Source organism: Eumetopias jubatus, unplaced genomic scaffold (assembly GCF_037043125.1).
Source record: "Eumetopias jubatus isolate StellerSeaLion01/CBP00866 unplaced genomic scaffold, mEumJub1_p1.0 scaffold_11, whole genome shotgun sequence".
Taxonomy (NCBI): domain Eukaryota; kingdom Metazoa; phylum Chordata; class Mammalia; order Carnivora; family Otariidae; genus Eumetopias; species Eumetopias jubatus.
The window spans coordinates 45,135,708-45,156,563 of record NW_028274817.1 but is presented as its reverse complement, the minus strand read 5'-3'; the positions used below and the strand labels follow the sequence as shown (position 1 = coordinate 45,156,563).

Here is a 20,856-nt window from a genome sequence, read left to right as displayed (position 1 = left end):
TTTTCCCAACTCCAGCCAATCTTCCACAATGCAGTGAGATCTGTTTAAGCTCAAATTTGATGTGTCACTCCTTTGCTTAAAACCCTTTAATGATAATTAACAGGGCTCAAAAAACTCTACGTTTCTAGAGCTTCACTGTTTTCTAACTCTCTTCGACCCTTTGTGCTCTAGCTACTGTTGAGTTTCTTCACTTTCCTTCAATATGCCATGCCACTTCCAGCTTTCCCTACTCCCCTCTTCCCAAAACACTCTTCACCATCCCTCCCCCATTTTTGTTTTTGTCTTCCTGTCACTCAGATCTCCGTTTAAATATTATTTCCTTAGGAAAATCAATTGGCTATGTAGAATTGAAAATAAAGAATATATATATATATTATTTATAAATTGTGCACTACATATCCTTGGTATCAGCCAAATTATACTAATCTTTTGTATGCATATGTATCATATTTGTTTTTTTGTTTTGGATTGGTTGTTAAACATTCACCAGCACACCACAGAGGAACTCCAGTGGTCACAAAGCTAATTGGTTGTATTGGTTTCCCTCCCTTTCCTGCTTTGGTTCCCTGTTCCTTCTACTGGGTTTCCTGGGATCATCTCCAAAACACCCCCTTATAATCAAATCCTCATCTTCAGGATCTATTTTGTGGGAGACTCAAAACATGACAGTCATGGAGGGTATGATTTACCCACTATTTTATCCCTGTACCTAATAAGCACCACATAAATACTAGCTGAATGAATTAAATAAGCACAGCATCCCAGAGAGCCACCACTAGCTAAGTGAACTTGTTGGAATCTTTTTTACTCTGTAGTTTACTGGCCCATGAAGGGTTTGCTTGGATCCGTGGCCTACAGTGCCTCTGCAATTCACCTGTGATGGACCAGTCTCTCATCTAAAGATGTGCAGGGGATCTAGATGGAGTCCTTGGAAAAAATCAATGTGTACTAGTGCCAAATGAGGTAAAATCAGAGAGTGGACTTAACTGATAGGGAGGAAAAAGAGAGCTCCCGTGGGGAAGGAAGAAAGAAGAAATGGTGGCATTAAGGTGAGATGAAGTTGCCAAGAGTTACTGCAAGCTGCTTGGTATCTACCATCCTCTAAATATGTAGGTGAGCATGTTTAAGGGAAGGACTGTGAGGGTGGGAGGAAGGGAAAGACACAATTTCTACTGGCAACTGCTTCTCCCTGCTTTTGCTCTTGCAGGATTGGCAGAATTTATCTTAGAAACATGGTCTCAGTTCAGTAAAATGTTAGAAAGAGATTAAACAGAACACTATTCTGCATAAAAAAACAGGATCATAATAGAATTGGGAAGAGTCTAGAAAAAGAATGGTCACTGAGGGGGTTTTTGAGAGAATAGGGGCTGACCATGGTGCAGCAAGGAAGTTCCAGAGGGGGCAGAAAGTCAGCACAGATCTTCTTGGGAATTGCGAAAATTTGGGGCAGGGCACTGAATTTCCCAAACTTGAGTTCTGAAGGACAGTACTATCTTACCTGACATCTACGTAAAGTCTAGAATGACCAAATTAGAGAGTTGGAAGGACTTCAATTCACTTTTCGTCTTTCTCTGAGCATTGTGAAGATTGTATCTATGGCCCAAATGTAATTGCAAGCCTTAGCTGAATGGCTATTCATTCTTTCCCTCAGATGCTATTTTCCTCATGGATCTCTCTGAACAATTTTTATCAGCAGCCTATTCCTATTAGGGAAACTTACTGTTTGATCCTCAATTTAGAAGTACAAAGAAGAAAAGGCAAAAATATTGACCATAGTGACTTAAAGTTCAGCTGAGTTTTTCTTAGAAATCTTTCCACTTCTTACCATTGTCCTTTCATCCTAAAGTGGAGCAATTTAAATAATGTCTTTGCCAGGCCTTCCTGGTTAAGAGTTAGGATATGAAAATTTTTTGGTTAGCAGAATGGCCGATTGCATATTTCTTTCACTTCATGCCTACACATTAATCAGTGTGGTAGTTAATGTATCACATGTCGTAGAGCTGATTAAAGTTCTTTAGCACTCTTATTCTGATAAAGGTATTCACCAGTGAGGAATAGCACCTTATATCACCTTCCATGTGAGGCTGTCTGTCTCTAGCTGCATGAGGACTGACACAGGGTGGGGCGCATCTTCCAGGAGTTTGCAGTCTGAGACTTAAAACAGTGATAGACTCATTAAGGTCGACAACAGTAACAAATAATTACGAAACCCCAATCATGTGCCACACATTGTGTTTAGTGCAGGGTTTGTTTGTTTTTTTTTTTTCTTTTTTTAAACATGTTCTTTCATTTCAGGAATTCAGTCTTGAAGGGATACCAGATATGCATATTAATAATTTCAGTCTGGAGTGGTAAATGTTTGATGGAGGTATATATACTTTTTTGCTATGGAGTCAGGAAACAGATGGTAATTATGAGTCTTTTCAGGGAGCAGTTGGGGAAAGCTTCATTGAGGAGGTGGCATGTTAGCTGGAACTTAAAGCACAAGTAGGAAGTCATCAGGCTAAAGGAAAGGAAGGGTATTATAGGCAGAAGAGAAAATAATTTGTGCAAAGTCACAAAACATGAATGTGGATGACATATTTTGGCAGTGGTGGGTGGTGTGACCAGAATAGATAGCAGACTACTGTGGTCTGGATCACTGGATTGGCTCTCTCTGAGCTTCTTAGTAGGAAGGGCAAAAAGGGAAATAATCAAATGATTCCTATTAACTCTGACTTTCATGGAGGTATTATGATACAAATTCATTCCTTTACTCCTTCAATTACTCAACATATATTAATTGCTTGCCTAGTATATGCCAGGCATCTGGCTGGACACTGATGATACTGCAAAAATAGAGACGGACTGAATCCTTAACCTCATGAAACATTAGCAGCTGTGTCCTCTATTGAGTTCATTCAGTTTAGCTCATCTCACTGATTCCTTCAATGGAGTCAAATGCTGAGGTGAGATTAAGAAAATTTGGAAATGTGTGGTGATTTTAATATATTACCTAGATGGGATGTGACAGCAAATTTTATGTGTCAACGTGACTGGGCCATGGGGGCCCAGATATTTGGTTAAATATTATTCTGGATGTGGTTGTGAGGGCATTTCTGGATGCAATTAACATTTGAATAGGTGGATGGAGTAAATTGCAGATTGCCCTCCCTAATATGGGCCTCATCTAATCAGTTAGAGGCCTGAACAAAAGGCTAAGTAAGGGAGAATTCTCTCTGCTTGACTGTGTTTGAGCTGGGGCATTGGTTTTCCTGCCTTTGGACTTAGACTGGAACTTACACCATTGGCTCTCGTGGGTATCCAGCTTGCTGACTGTACATCTTGGGACTTCTCAGCCTCCATAACTACATGAGCCAATTCCTAATATTAAATCAGATATAGATAGGGGGTGCCTGGGCGGCTCAGTCAGTTCAGTGTCCAACTCTTAATTTAGGCTCAGGTCGAGATCTCAAGATTGCGGGATGAAGTCCTGCAGTCAGGCTCCATGCTGGGGTGTGGAGCCTGGTTGGGATTCTCTCTCCCTCTCCTTCTCCTCCTCCTCCTCCTTCTCTCTCTCTCTCTCTCTCTCTAAAAAGAAAATCAGAAATAGATATAAATCTCCTATTGGTTCTGTTTCTCTGGAGAACCCAGACTAATACAGGGGAATACATGATAAAACAATGTCCAATAGCAGAACAGCTCTGCCTCAAGTTTGCTTTTTCACCACTTAAAATACTGCAACTTATTAAGAGATCTGGCTTACAACTTAAATGGAATGCCCAGCAAGTGAAAATAGCCTGTAATTTGGGAGGGAGAACACTAAAGAGCTTCTCTTTTGATAGATAAGGTGATCATTCTCATGAGTGAAAAGGAAAATGTATTGCTACCTCTACACACCTAAAAGAAATCAAACTAAACCAAACCACAAAAAAATCGATAACATTTTTGAACAAGTTGGATGCATGTTATGAAGAAGACAGGATGCTGAGTTTCTCCAATATTTTATGACTCTCATTTTATGAAATAGGAGTGGTCTTAACAGTTAATTAGCTCTGTAAGAAAGAATGGCTTAGGATCAACTACATCCCCAAAATGTTAATAATAGAAGACCTCAGAATTTTATACAAGATACTGATTCATTTAGCATTCTAGAGGCATATTTTGCAAGTACTTTATCTCAAGGGATTAACTACTAATTCAAACTGCTTAAACTGAGAGATTTCTATGAGTGCTTTATTGAGATTTTAATGGCTTGGTGGGTGTTTGGTGACGCTAACCTTGAAAATTTTCCAGGCTAAAAATTTATCTCAGTAATACCATGGTGTAGGAACTTTGGAGTCCTGATTGTCATTTTACCTGTGCATGGGAGAGACCCAGAACTGTCTTAGGTGAGAGGGAAGCTTTGGTCTTGTCTAGAATGCTTGTGTTCCCCTCCCCCCATTTCCATGTATGGAAGTAGAAGGCCTTTTTATTAGGATACTTCTTAATTAGGGTCTTCATTTTTCATTAAGACATGGCATTTCACTCCCCAGCTGGGCTGATTACGAAAGCATACGGCTCTGCCTTTATTTGGCAACATAGAATATATGCACTCTAGGCCCATGTCAGCAAATGCAGTGCTTCTTGGTCAATACTTATCAAAAGCTGAGTTATGAGATATAATTTTTATTTATGGAGCATTGACTAAAAGTTATGCAGCACATTCATTCCTCCAGAATGGATACTCTAAAATCAATCAATCCTTGAATTAAGGCAGACTGTCAGAACCTAGCCCCTCATAGAACTGTTGTAATGAACTAGGCTTTGGCATTCATTATGCCTCTCCAGTGAGGCAAGTGCTAAGAAACTCAGAGGCAAATTCACGAGTTAACTTAAAGAACCGTATAATGTTTGGGACACCTGGGTGGCTCAGTCGTTAAGCATCTGCCTTCGGCTCAGGTCATGATCCCAGGGTCCTGGGATCGAGCCCCGCATCGAGCCCCGCATCGAGCTCCGCATCGAGCTCCGCATCGGGCTCCCTGCTCGGCTTCTCCCTCTCCCACTCTCCCTGCTTGTGTTCCTGCTCTCGCTATCTCTCTCTCTCTGTCAAATAAATAAATAAAATATATAAAAAAAGAACTGTATAATATTTATTTTGTATACAATTTTCTCTAGAAAGTCATCTGATTTAAAAAACAAATTATTGAGGTGAAACATAACATTTCAAAGTGAATGATTCCATAATCATGAATTAGTAAATTCACAAAGTTGTGCAAATACCACCTCTATCTAGTTCCAAAATTGTCTTATTACTTTGAGTCATCTGATTTTTTTGCTTTATCTTTTCTTCTATTTTTTCAATTCTTTAAAATCTTATTGTATTTCCTGCATGTCTGTAAATCATCATGAATCTTTTTCTGAATGAGGTAGGATTTTAATAAACAAATTATAAAAAAAAACTAATAATAAGCTCCAGTGCAGGAGACTGAAGAGGAAGAGTCAGGAAATATGAGAAGAATCAAGAAGTTATTTTGTGGAAGCCAAATGAAGAAGGAGTTTCAAGAAGAGAGTGGTTGACAGGAGCACTTGCCAGAAAGATCAAGTAAAATAAAGATGGAAATGAGGCTGCTAAATTGATTAATTAGGAAGCCATCTGTGATTTTTGTGAAAATTGTGTCCCTGTTATGTATGGTTAGAGGTGCAACCTTGGTAAAACTTAAAAAAAAATCTACAGTGTAGTAAAATAGAGAGAAGAGAAGCTGTGGTTTGAAGGCAAAGGAAGTTTGAGGGAATTTTTTTTTTTTTAATGATGGGGTAGTTAAGCCAAACATAACTTAGTGGGTGGAAGGAAAATTGACAGATGGTCCTGGCTTTGCAACCAGCTATGGTGTGACCTTGAGTAAGACACTTCACATTTCTAACCTTGAGTTTCTTATCCATGAAGCACAGTATCTTAACTAGATTATGTCTAAGATTCCTTCCAGCTTTAGTGTTCTAAAGTATAACCTTGAGTGGAAGGAATGTATAAATATAATGAGAACAGTAAAGCAATTTTGAAAATACAGTAACATACTCATCATAGATACAGTGTTATTTTTATTAATCTACCTGAAATGCTGATCTTTAATCAAGTTTTATGATATCATAATGAAAGAAAGGAATCCAGAGTCCATCGTCTCTCATGGTTCATCTCCCCCTCCAATTTACTCCCCTTCATTCTTCCCCTCCTGCTATCTTCTTCTTTTTTCTTTCTTAACATATATTGCATTATTTGTTTCAGAGGTACAGATCTATGATTCAACAGTCTTGCACAATTCACAGTGCTCACCATAGCACATACCCTCCCCAATGTCTATCACCCAGCCACCCCATCCCTCCCACCCCCCCACCACTCCAGCAACCCTCAGTTTGTTTCCTGAGATTAAGAATTCCTCATATCAGTGAGGTCACGTGATACATGTGTTTCTCTGATTGACTTATTTCACTCAGCATAACACCCTCCAGTTCCATCCACATCAAGGGGGAGATGAACCACGAGAGACGATGGACTCTGAAAAACAAACTGAGGGTTCTAGAGGTGAGGGGGGTGGGGGATGGGTTAGCCTGGTGATGGGTATTAACGAGGGCACGTTCTGCATGGAGCACTGGGTGTTATGAACAAACAATGAATCATGGAACACTACATCAAAAACCAATGATGTAATGTGTGGTGATTAACATAACAATACAAAAATTTAAAGAAGAAAAAATAATATCTGCTCTAGGGATCCTAAATTGAACATTTCCTTTTGGTTTCCTAACTAATATCAGTAGCTAAAAATATTAATGTCATTTAAAATTACTAACTGCTATATGATTAATTTTAAGCTTAAAATAAAATTGGATATTCCACATTAAAAAAAAGAAAGAAAGAAAGGAATCCAATGAACATTTACTATCAGTGACTTTACCATAAAGGTTTGCTTTGCTTTATACAGCCAACTTATTTTTTTATTTAAAAAATTTTTTAAAAAAATTTATTTATTTTAGTGAGTGTGAGAAAAAGAGAAAGAGGAGTGCATAGAGAGGGGCAGAGAAAGAGGGAGAGAAATCCTCAAGCAGATTCCCCACTGAGTGTGGAACCCAATGTGGGGCTCCATCCCAGGAACCTGAGATCATGACTTGAGCCAAAATCAAGTCAGACCCTTAACCGAGTGACCACCCAGGCACCCCAACAACCAACTTTTAAATAATTTGAAAGTCAAAATAGTGGTTGATGTGGATTGTAGTGAATTATAAATGGCCATAAAGTATTTGATACTTCTTCTATCTAGAGATAAGATCTATGTTCTCTCTTCCTGAATTGAGATGAGCAATATGGCTGTCTAGTCATTAGAATGTGAGGAAGTGACACTGTTTCTGACCTGTTAAGAGATTGACAGCTTCCACCTTCTGGCTCTTGCAATACTGACTCTTTAAACCTATGCTGCCATGCTTTAAAGATGCCCAAGTATCCCTGTTAAAGAGACCTATATAGAAAAGAAATGAGCCTCCCCCAGCGCCCCTGCCCCCCACCACCTCCACCAGCCAACAGCAGTGGTTGAGTATTGAATTGCCAGCCATGTGAGTAAACCAATTGGAAAAAAGATGTTCAACACCTTTTAGCTTGAGATACTCTAGGTGACACAACATGGGGTAGAGAAAGGCTGTCCTCACTGATCCCTGCCCAAATTGCAGACTTATGGGCAAAATAAATGATTGTTGTTTTAAGCCACAAACTTTGGGGATGGTTTGTAGTGCAGAAGTAGGTAACTGTATCATGCAGTTAAAATTTATTCACTGGTGATCATGCAAACCAAACATAATCTTTATAGGTGGTTCTGCTTTTGTGCCAATATGTATTTGAGAAAAAAACTTGTATTCCATAAAATTGCATACTAATTGCACACAGGGTTTATGCGGAAAGTAGGACTGAAGTAGACCACTCAAAATCTGTAGAATTTTGTAAAGAGAGCCCTACCTAAACCAGTAACAATTCTATTAAAAACATCAACCATAACATAGTAATTTCTTTGACAACAGTTATAGAAATATTTTTCTAGATAATGTTTCCTTTGGCAAGGGAAACAAAAGCAAAATTAAACTTTTGGGAGTATACCAAAATTAAAAGTTTTTGCACAACGAAGGAAAGCATCAACAAAACAAAAAGGCAATCTGATGAATGGGAGAAGATATTTGCAAATTATATATCCGATAGGGGGTTAATACCCAACATACATAAAGAACTTACACAACTCAACACCAAAATAACCAAATAATCCAATTAAAAAGTGGGCAGAGGAACTGAATGGATATTTTTCCAAAGAAGACATACAGATTGCAAACAGATACATTAGAAGTTGCTCAATGTCACTAATGATGAGGGAAACGCAAATTAAAACCACCGTGAGATATCACCTGACTCCTGTCAGAACGGCTAAAATAAAAAACACGAGAAATAACAAGTGTTGGAGAAGATGTGGAGAAAAACGAACCCTTGTGCATTGTTGGTGGGTATGCAAACTGGTGCAGCCACTGTGGAAAACACTAGTTTCCTCAAAAAATGAAACATAGAATTACCATATGATTCAATAACTCCACTGCTGGGCATTAACCCAAAGACAATGGAAACACTAATTTGAAAAGATACATGTACCCCCATGTTTATTGCAGCATTATTTACAATAGCCAAGATATGGAAGCAACTCAAGTGTCTGTAGATAGATGAATGGATAAAGAAGATATGGTGTGTATATATATGTGTGTATATATATATATATATATATATATATACACACATATGTATATACATGCACACAATGGAATATTACTCAGTCATAAAAAGAATGAAATCTTGCCATTTGCAGTAACATAGATAGACCTAGAATGTATAATGCTAAATGAAATAAGATATTAAAGATAAGTACCATATGATTTAGCTCTCATGTGGAATTTAAGAAAGAGCAAATGAACTAAGTAAAAGAGAGACAAACAAAAAAAGAGGATCTTAAACACAGGAGAAAAATTTTTGGTTACCAGATGGGAGGTGCATGGGGGGGATGGGTGATATAGGTGAAGGGGAGTAAGAGTACATTTATCTTGAGGAGCACTGAGAAATGTATAGAATTGTTGAATCACTATATTGTACACTTGAAACTAATATAACACTGTATGTTAATCATACTTGAATTAAAAAAATAAATTTTAAAAATAATTAAAAAAATTAAAAGAAATCAGCTATAACAAATCTCCTGTGTCATTTGCACTTAGAATCACTGTTCATCCTTATTAGCCTTATACTCTGGGGTTCATGTTTCCTTAAAGACATTTTTATGTATAGTTTCACCAGAGAGCTATATAAAGTGGAAAGCAGAGGGATTCCTGAAGCCACTAAATCAGTTCCTTCTTGCACTAAAAAAAGACTGCTGCAGAATTTTCATTTTTCTTCTTAAAGTCTTCATAAATTGCTAAAAATTCCTTTTTAACTGTGATAAAGTTGAACTCTTCAAAAATGAACCGTTTTGGAAATTCAAAGTGAACCTAGAGGATTTCAATGTTTACTGACATCCTTACTTTTCAATTACACATGAGCTAATTGGCACTAAGGAAACCTATGTAGCAGAACAGATGGTATATGAATGGTCAGCCTGTATATGCCGAACAGAATACATATATTGAATATAAAGGCCCAATGCGGTGTTGCCATAGTCCCTTGTCCCTAATGACTTACGTTGTTCTGATGGACTCTCAGTTTCAAAGCATGGTAGAGATGGCTGTTCTGTGTGGCAGCAGTTAGTACTGCTTTGGTTTCAGCCTCTTTCACCAGATCCATCAGGAAAGTGTTGTCAGTGCTCTCTGTGGGCCTAGGGCCCAGGGCTGAGGGAAGGACACTGAGGGTGTCCTCCTTTTCAGAAGAGGGTGGTTCAATGGATTGCTCTTCATTTGGAAATGCTGGTGTGAGGAAACCTTCTCCTGAGTTGAGAATGACTTTACCACTAGTCTTTGAGATAGTGTAAGAGAGGGATTCCTCATAGAGGATGTAGTCAGCTAACATAGACTTTGTGGTAAAAAAACTCACCAGGTATACTGTGTCCTGTTCTGCCCGCTGTCTCAAGCCTGGATTGACCAAGTGGAAGTTCTGGTCTCAAAGTAGCATCCTGAAGAATGAATTGAGAAAGACATGTTGAGAAGTGACCTTTCCCTGTATGTGAGAAGGGCTACACTCTGTATTTTTTCTTTCATTTAAATTTAAGCAATCGTTTTGTAGTTGACTTGAATCTACTATGGATTCCTTTTTTTTTTTTCTACTATGGGTTCTGATATAGGTTCTGATACAGAAATTTGTCATGAAAGGAAAACATGCATTGATACAGTGGCAAAATATGATCAATTGGCTTCTTGGCTAGCTGAGTCTGCCTGGGTAGGGTGAAATAATAACTGAAACACTCTGACTTGCCTATCATGTTGGAATTTATGAATTCCTTCATTTAAAGAAGGAATAGAGCTTAGTCAGTGCTTCAATTTATGAATACCCCAATGACAACTCTTGGCATAAATTAAGTGGACATAGCTTTAAATGAAGTACAAAAATTATTACAGAATTTATTTTATTTTACTATTATTATTTTTTTAAATATTTTATTTATTTGACAGAGAGAGCACAAGCAGAGGGAGAGAGAGAGGGAGAAGCAGGCTCCCTGCTGAGCAAGGAGCCCGATGTGGGACTCGATCCCAGGACCCTGGAATCATGACCCAGGCCAAAGCCAGCCGCTTAACCAACTGAGCCACCCAGGTGTCCCAGAATTTATTATTTTATTTTGAAGACATTATACTTATGAAATCCTCATAAACAAATATAGGTAAGACCTTAAGACTTAAGAACAAGCTTATAAAGTATGCTTATGTTTATATCTATTTCCAAAAGTTAATATTAAATTATATATCCTGCTTTAAGTATTCTTTTCAGTTCATCAACATGTGTTTGTTTTATCAAAACAGCAAGTCCTGACACTAATTGAAACAAAGATTTAACAACATTGAAAAAAACTTTGAATCTTAGGGTATTTGAAATGCAAGTTGTATCATATTTTATTAATATAGAAACAGGAAGTGGGCAACAAAGTACTGCCTGTAAGACAGAAAAAAATAATTAGCATTGCAAAGAAGATTTTTGCTCTGTTCAGTCTTTAAACTGATTTTTTTTTTTGATGGAAGCTTTTCAGGCTTTGTTCCTATTTGAAGAACAAAAGAACAACAAACTCATTTACCTTTGCGATATCAGCAAGGAGTGTAGGCAGCACTGAGTGGAAGTCAGGATCAGAGCCTGGCACTGACCCAAAAAATTCTGCAGGTGAAAAATCACAACATTTGAGTATTTCTTTCTTTTTCTTTCTTTTGTGGTTGGGCACTAAAACAGTCAGGGTTGAAAAATGTGGCAATAATCAGTTTTTAAGGACTGGAATAGCAAATCATTAAGAAATCAGCATCACATAAACTAATGGTCATCGATGTGAATGATATACTGGAGGACAGATGCAAGGGGTACATCTTATATGTTTATGTGATAAGAAGTTATTAAAGTGGATTTTTAGGGTGCTTAGTTTTATCATATAGATTTGGATCAGGCAGGCAAGTTGATTGGCTAAGCCAGTGGGGATTAAGATATAATGAAGTTAACAAAAAGAAATAGCTAGAATAACACTGGAACCAAGGACCATTTGCAGAGTCCTAATTCCACCTTGAAGCCTGATTCTCAGAATATCCCAGAAGGTTGAACAGAGACAAACCAGAGTACCAGATGATCTCTAAGATGAGTATGAAGCTCACCTTTTCTTGCCTAGGAGATTCCTCTGCCCTGCATGTTGTCCCAAGGGATCATTTGATGTTTTCCAGTGTTGAGTTTGACTATCTAAACCAGAGAAATAGAACTAACAGAGAATGCCAGTTTCATGCTGTGTCATACTAAAATAGCATTTCTAGTGTTCATCTATCATGCCAAGAGTGCTGGGTATAACGAGGAGTTCTAGGCTCATGGGTCCCTCCAGGTACCCTCTGAGAATCCTGAGTGTGCCTGATGATCTTGTTGAATTTTTTAGATCCACTCTCCTCTCCTCTCCCTGCTATTCTATGCCCTAGGAGGTTGATTTATATGGACTATATCAATGGCTTTTTGCCCTCTGGTCTTCAGAAGGCTTAGATCATTAGGCAAACCCTTCATGCCTAGAGGCAGTAATGGGTGGGGCCTTGCTGCTCAGGCACCAGGGAACTGTCCTGTTCTTTTGTGTTATTAGGAAAAACTTTATAAACCGTGCCTTTATCAAACTCTCCTCATGCTACCCCAATTTGAATGGCCATCTGTTTCCTTCTGGGACTCAACCGATTTACTAGGTGAGGGAATCTGTCTGGGTTGTGCCAATGGAACAGAACTGTCCATGGGTGCTTCTTTACACCTGGACTCCACCGGATGACTGTGGCTAACTACTGAACTGAAACTCTGGGCTTCTCCTAGACCTATTCTTGATGTGAAGTAGCACCAATAGCTCATCAAATGACACACAGGTTGGAGTGAGGAAAGAGAAATTATACCACTCATGATGTTCCTGTCACCGAAATGATTGACTCTGTAAGGCCCAAGTTGAAATGACAGTGACCATGAGACATTTGCACCTACTAATGTTGCTGTTGGAATGAGGATAAAACCAGAACTATGAAATCACCAACTGACCATCAGTGAACTGAACTGTTTCCAGATCCAAGGATTTGTCTTCCTCCAGTGGTCTGCTGATCAGTTTTTTGAGGTCTAAAGCTGTGAGATAGATTTCTGGTTGCTTGTCCTCCTCCATCATTCCATGAGGGACTCCTTCACTCTCAATTTTGTTGGAATCACAAGACAGGAGGTCACTTGCAGGGCTTTTTACTTCTGCACTGTCTCTCTTAAAGATGGCTATAAGTTGTGTCTCTATGGAGCTTGAACTGTAAGACAGCAGAGGACACATTCCACCCAAACCCATTGTTACATGCTTTATAAAGAGTGTAATTATGTTGCTATAAATATTTCAGACAGCTTCATCCTCTTTCCTGATGGGCTCTTAAAGAATATCCCACTTCAAAACTAGTTTAAAGGTTTATTAAAAATTTGAAATGTGGAAGAATAACTGACGTATATTTTAGTTGTTAGACAGAATGCCAGGATGGGGGTTAAGTCCACCTTGAAGACTGGCTGCTAACTGAATCAAGTGATCATAGATGTTTACTTTATTCTTTATGAAAAAGTATTAATTGTCAAGAGTTGCTATTATTCACCAGTGTTTTTGGTGGCCTTATAAGTGAAGTCATGAAATGCCAATCAGCAAGAAGGATGAATTGTCCTTTTTTCTACAAATAGCCTTCTGTAGGAGGGCCTATGAAATAGCAGCATAGGATACAGCAGTGGGACAGTAGTGTGTACATACCGTAACCAAGTCAAAGCTTCAATTCTTTTTTTTAATTTAATTTATTTATTTGATAGAGAGAGAGAGCACAAGCAGAGGGAGTGGCAGGCAGAGGGAGAGGGAGAAGCAGGCTCCCCACTGAGCAGGGAGCCCAATATGGGGCTCGATCCCAGGACCCTGGGATCATGACCTGAGCCGAAGGCAGATGCTTAATGGACTGAGCCACCCAGGCGTCCCAAAGCTTCAATTCTTAAGGTTATTTCTCTTCTACTTCTTTCAAGAAATATTTTTTAATTAAAAAACAAAATTCCAAATCAAACATAATTTTTTTCCCTCAAGCTGCTTTTAAGATATCTTAGAAGAAAGGTGTGAGAAAAGAGAAAGGGAAGTAGTATATAATTAACCATATTTATTATTGTATTTATTGACTTGATGCCTTTTTGCATATAAAAATGAAATAGGAATCTCCATAACTCTTTCCTCTCAGATCAGGTTTACCTTTTAGTTTATGCCATAAATCCACACAGAGAGATGCAGGAGTGTTTTAAAGCCACAGGAACTGATAATGTGTACTCTTGGCAGTTCTTTGGGCCACACAATCAGTCAGAGTCTACAGTTCGTTATTTCACTAGTCAATTAGAGAAGCCAAAGCTGGATTCTTATTACTGAGCTCTCCAAGGTATAGTGGGCTCTGTCCCAATTCAAACTGACCTTGGAACCAAGGAGCAAATTAGTTTCTCTGCTTTATGCCAGACTTAGGTTGGCTGCTTGTACAAGTGTGCATTCAGACAGACAATTTCCCATCACAAATGATATTTAAGAAGTTGTTAAAACATGCTTGCCCCACAGAAATGTGTTTCTATGTTTTTCTAATTAGATTTTGAGTTTTACAGAATACACTTTCACTGATCAAATCATTGTTTACATATCTCACGTAGTGATTTTGACTTGAGTTTTTTTCTACTACCGAGTAACTGATCAATTACTCTCGTTTAAATAAGACACCAATAAAAAGTCATTGGCTTATCCCAGACTTTGTATGTAAAAATTACTTGTAAAAGATCAGCATATAAATTTGTGGGGGAAAAGGTACTATATTTCAAAACATTAGAAAAGTCCAAATTACCCATCTCTTCCTTTCTTTGGTCTTCATTTCACCATATGCAATGGGAACATGCAAGGGAGAAAGAATTTTTATGAGATTTATTAAGACATTTACTGAATCATTTCATATACCAGACACACACACACACACACACACACACACACACACACAGAGAGAGAGAGAGAGAGAGAGAGAGAGAGATTTCTTTCCATTGTTTCCCAAGTTTGCCCAGAGCTTTGAAGGAAATACATAAACTGCCATCAGAATTTGGATGGGAATTTTGAGAGCCATATGAATCTCAGGAAGTAAACAGAATTATATGATGTTTCTGATTAGGATTCAATCTTTGTTCAAAGATTGTATATACTTTTTATTTTTATTTTTTTTAATTTAAATTCAATTAGCCAACATATAGTACCTCATTTGTCTCAGATGCAGTGTTCAACATGTACTTCTGGTTCTCTTTGTAAACTCTTTGACTTCTTCATATTCTTCCCAAAGAGATGGCAAATACATCATAAACACCTTACATTTTGGGTGGTGCTGGTACCAGGAAGTTTTTAAAGAAAGTATTTTATAAATGAATTTCTCACCCTCTGAGTAGCATTAAATGATTAATTTAATCCTGGAAGTAATTTATCTGAGACTGGACACTGGAACTGGCGTTTGGTTCACTGATTATTTTTCAAATTGCTTTAATCAGTAAGCCTTGAGGGGATGGTACAATTCATCATGGAATAGGTTGCAAGAAAAATAAACACCTGTTTACTGAGTGGGTGGTCCGTGCCAGGCAGTTTATATGCATCCTCATTTAGTCTTTTCGACAACACAATCCCCATTTTACAGAAAAAGGAACACATACACAGAGGAGAAGTTGTTAGTTGGAAGGTGGCAGAGCCAGGGTTTGAACTCTGTCCTGCTTGACTTCAAGCCTGGGCCCGTTTTCTATGCCACTACCTGCCCATGCCTCAGAAGAGGCCATTTGGTCATCAAACTGACAAATAGATTTTGGACTTCTCTGGGCATATATATGAATTTAGTTTAAAAGCTATATTCAGCTTTCTCATCTTACATTTCAGATGATATTTGTTGACAAAGACGTTCTACACGTGTGATGGGATTTGTGTTGCTGCTCTTTCTGCCTGGAGTATGAATTCATTTAACTTTTCTTTTTTTAAGATTTTATTTATTTATTTGACACAGAGATAGAAAGCACAAGTAGGCAGAGTGGCAGGCAGAGGGAGAGGGAGAGGGAGAAGCAGACTCCCCTGATGAGCAGGGACCCCGATGCTGGGGCTTGATCCTAGGACCCTGGGATCATGACCTGAGCCGAAGGCAGATGCTTAACTGACTGAGCCACCCAGGCGCCCCTGAATTCATTTAACTTTTATCCCTTGATAAAATATGACTGAAATAGACTGCTACTACTTTCCTTCTCTGGAAGCAGGGGAGAATCTATGACTTTATCATTGGGGCTGCTCTGTGGGAGGGACTTCTGTACCAACTAGACATTCATTTAGGGCCTGCCGCCTGCTTATTTCAGCAGTGGCTTGTAGTTTGGAGAGAGGCAGGGCTTCCTGAGCCAAGACCCTAGTCCTGCTCATTTAAAAAAATATATGTATATTGCATTGAAATATAATTGTCATGAAACAAACTGCACATGTTGAAGGTGTACAATTTGATCTCAGTTTGATACTATACACCTGTGCAACCATTACCACAAACAAATTAATTCCTCCCAAAGGTTTACTCATGCCCCTTTGAAACCCTTCCCTCCTATCCTTTCTGTCTCACCCTCCCCAAGCAACTACTGATCTGTTTTCTGTCATTACAGATTAGTTTGTGTGTTCTAGAGTTACATATAAATGGAATAATAATATACTCCCTCTCCTCTGTCTTACTTCACTCAACATAGTTATTCTGAGATGAAACCATATTGCTGTGTATTCTAATAGTTCCTTCCTCTGCTGAGTAGTCGTCTACGGTAACAATAGTCCACAATTTGTGTTATCTATTGCCCTGTTGATGGACATTTGGATTGTTTCCAGTCCTCAGCTCTTCCAAATAAAGCTGCTATGGACATTTATGAACTAGTCTTTGAAAGAGTATACCCTCCAACCAGATTAAATGATTGTTAATAGTTTCCCATATTCGCTGTAAGGGATAAAGCAGTATTTAAAGTGGATCTTTTTCTGTTCGTCCTTATCATTGTGTTAACAATAGATGTCCTCACAACTTCCCAGTTGTGTTGGGAGAATCAAATGAGGTCACTAATAAAAAACATACTTATTAAATTGTAGATCAGGTTTTATACAAATGAGCTGACATAAAGACAGTATCAGGAGACTCATAGGGTTTTAGGGGATCTGGCTCCATGAGAAAGCAATTTCCTTCTTACTAAGTTTACTATATTCTGAACATTGTTAGTTATGATTAAAAGTTTGCCATACTCGTAAGCATATTGTTTATAATAGTCAGGGTCAAAATGTTTTCTGGGAGACTAAATATTCATTCCATAATGGAAATCATTGGGAATATATGGTCAAATTTACTTTATAAGCATTTTTGGCAGGAATAAGAATGAAGTCTTACAGAGATAAACACATGGGGAAAATGCAGCTTCAGTGGATATACCTTTTTTACCTTGTGAATTGCATCATCCTAACATTTTTGTTTTCTCCTGAAATAGATTTTTTTTATTAGTTTTTCATTTATTTGAAGGGAGGGCTTAATGAGCAATTTGAACATTCACCAGGAGGACTGTTCGTATCATTTCCTTCAGCTTTAAATGAAACATCTGCTCTTTAGCTGCAGTGGCTTGTCCAGAAGACCTTGCCATCTATGCAGAATATTCTACTATCACCTTTTATTTCTCTCTAATCCATCTGATTTCACATGGAATATTGTGGAGCACCACCTTGAAATAAAGAAAAATGAGTCTGCTGTGGTACATATTAAAGGTTTCATCTTTTATAACTTTCACTTTTCAATACTTTCTTCCTCTGGAGTCATACAAATCAGAGGGGCCTGATAGCTTTGAAAGGAAAGAACAGATGGAGATCGCCCAGAAGCTATTCTTTGTGAGGATGGAAACTTGCTCTGGGCACCTTCTGGCTTTAAGACAAGAGGCGGTGGAGGGGCCAGGAAGTACTTCGGGGGAGGCCTTCTCTACCCACTTTACAAACCCCCTTGGGGCAGGGAGTCTCATTCTGACACACTGGGGCTGACATATACCCTGTGGCACATTTTAAAAAATATATTATGACCCTGCCTGTAGATGTTTTGAATGAGAACGTAGAAAGAGGATGCAAAACTGCTTGCCAAAAATCATGAACCCACCTAGATTATAGAGTGTTGAGATGATAAGGGATATAGGCCTGCTTGTGGGGAAGCCAGGGGAACATAACTCAACCCTGCTTTAGCATGGCACTATTCTTTAATTTCATTTCCTTTATTTAAAATTGTAATTTAATAATTGTTGTGTGGTAATGCATTACTATAGCTCAGATGTCAAAATGATAATAAAATGTACATTTTGGGAAGTATTGTTTCTGTCTCTGTCCCCTTCTACCCCGTTCCTTCAACTTCCTTATCCCCATAGGTACTACTTTTTATTAGTTTCACCTGATTCCCTAGGGCCAGCCTGATTCATTTCAATGATGATGATATTTAACATTCAACAGGGAACCAGGCAATCAGACACCAAGGTAACTAATTGCTTCTTTTGACCTGTCTCTACTGAGGTGTTCTCCTAAGAGGTTCATTAATAACATTGCCAAGGACAGCAGATTAGCTCTCTGCAGAGAGCAGTGTTTCTGACTACAGAGGGAGGAAGGAATACAGCTCCTGTGTTATCCCTTAAAAAAAATCACCTAGAGTCATGTTCTAATTAGACAATTCCTTTATCTGAAATGTATTCAGTTTTCAGGATCTGGCAGGGCTAAACAACTGTGGGGCAGAGGGGAAGAACCTTGTAATCCTCATGACACTGCTTTTAAAAAAGGACAGGGAGAAAGTAATTTAAAAATTGAGAAGAGTCCGATTCTCTTACTTACCTAAATCCTAGCACGTGGATTTCTTTGAATCCTGGAAGTTTCTTAAATACCTTTTCCATCTGTAGAAAGAAAGAAATTTATGAAACCCTCTTTGACTCTACCGGGTCAGATCTTGCCTAACTGAAAAAAAGCCTAAACACTTTTGAGGAGTTTGGGGAAAAATATGAAAATGGAAAAGTGAAGCAACTATTGAGGCCAAACTCTTTGTTCTTAGTTATTTTTTTCTGAAATCCAGAGGAAAGTGTTTTGCTATTTATTTAAAAGCTGCAATTGGGGGGGGGCCTCAATGGCTCAGTTGTTTAAACATCTGGCTCTTGATTTTGGCTCAGGTCATGATCTCAGTGGAGCCTGCTTAAGATTCTCTTTCTCCCTCTCCCTCTGCCTCTCCCCACCCCACACTTTCTCTTTCTCTTAAAAAAAAAAAAAAGCTGCAATTGGGTAGTTAATGATGCACTTTAATGGTTACTTTAAATAGAATATGAAATAACTTTAAGGTGGTACTTGGAAGAAACTTTTTTGGCTACAGTATTTTTATTTATACACAGAATAACTATTATATTTTCTGAGTTGAATGAGATGATTTGGAAAATATAATGTTAAAGAGATTACTAAAATCAAAATGCCTCTGACTTTGCCCAGGAGGGGGGATTTTCTCCAGGCTGTTGTCTCTTGGCTCTCTCCAAATCCACTGGCATTTTCCATTCCTCTTCCATGGTGTGCCTGCTTTTTTTTCTGGTTCTTCTTCTATCTCAAGGACCACTTTCTTAGTCTTCTTTACTCCATCTTATTGTCTTCACTCTCTACTTTAAATATAAAGACTCTGGAAGTTTGCATTCTCAGCCTCCTTATCTCACTCTCCCACTTATTCAGTAAGCTTGACTGTAGGTACCCCACTAGGCTCTTGGGACACACTGCCACATAGATGGGCACTGCCCCATCCAGCTCACTCCTGTGCAGGCTGGGAGGCAAGAGAGACCAAGAGGAAGGGATTGATTAGTAGTGAAGCTTGGAGGGGAGCGCAGGGTGAAAGTGAGGCTGAACAGGTAAGCAGGGACCTGGCACGGTCCTTTCTTCCCTGTGTCCACCCTCCTCTGCCTCTCCTCGGGGGATCTCATTTTCTCCCACGGCTTCAGTGATCACCTGAGACCTAGCTTTGAGTTCTACACATGAATATCCCAACTTGATCAATAATTAAATGTGTCCAAACCAGAGTCATTCTCTTCTTTCCAAATCTGCCTTTCCTCCTGGGTCTCTATCCTAGTCAGGTTCATAAACACTTATTGTGCATCTTCCATGCCAGAAAACCCAGCAACCCTAATACCTTCCTTCTGTTCCCCTCACATCCAGTTACCAACTTCGAGTGGTTTGAATCCCATATACATTTTGTTTCCACCATGTTCTTATTCCCATGGCAGGCATACCCTTCGCATCTCCCCTCCTATATTGCTGAAAGAGTTTTCTTGGTGTGCGTGAGGAAAGGAAGGAGAAATTTTGGGGGAGGGATATGTTGGGGCAGGAGGAAAAGAAGGAGATGTCTCCTTGACCACGTTTTTATTTCCAAGGGTAATCATTCCATATCTGTTGTTCTTTACTAAAAATCCCTTGATGGGCTGCACTGCCCTTTGAAGAAGGTCCAATTCTTTAGAATGGCATTTAAGACCCTCCACAATCTACTGCCTCCATTCCCCAAGTACTTTATCATTTGTTCTTCCTGTCATCATTACCCCCTTGGTCAATACTGTATCCTCTAGTCTCACTAAACCAAGGCCTATCTCTCCTCAAATACAACATGTACTTCCTCCAGACTTCTATGACTTTTTTCCCCTTTAGCCCAAGATGCAACTTCTACCTTCTGCTTTTTGACTTCCCATTCCCCCATCTTTCAAAACCAGCTCAAATGCATTCTCTATTTTCTTAAAGATTGAATTTATTTATTTGAGAGAGATAGAGACGGGGGGGCGAAGAGGGAGAGCGGAGAGCATGTGCAGGGGGAGAAACAGGTTCCCTGCTGAGCAGGAAGCCTGATGCAAGGGTCAATCCCAGGACACTGAGATCAGGACCTGAGCCAAAGGCAGATGCTTAACCGACTGAGCCACCCAGGCGCCCCAAACACATTCTCTATTGAAAAGCATCTGTAGAGCTCTGAAGTCAGGCTCAATTATTTCTTCTCCCTACTACTCTAGAATTTATTACAGCATGTCCCATAAAACAGTCTATGAGCTGAGCTGCATGATGTCTCCCTCACTGACATTATGCTCCTTGGGCTCAGGGACCATGTCTTATTTAC

The 20,856-nt window shown here is 38.9% G+C and overlaps 1 protein-coding gene across 1 annotated transcript in view; it reads right to left on the bottom strand.

The window, feature by feature from the left end:
* The window catches only part of LOC148163056 (interphotoreceptor matrix proteoglycan 1-like), a 133,950-nt gene that overhangs the window by 63,082 nt on the left and 50,012 nt on the right, over positions 1-20,856 (bottom strand). Inside the window, 5 exon segments of the mRNA XM_088028551.1 lie at positions 10,058-10,136; positions 11,247-11,323; positions 12,704-12,951; positions 14,536-14,556; positions 18,570-18,628. Of these exon segments, the coding sequence (XP_087884677.1) occupies positions 10,058-10,136; positions 11,247-11,323; positions 12,704-12,951; positions 14,536-14,556; positions 18,570-18,628 (484 nt within the window).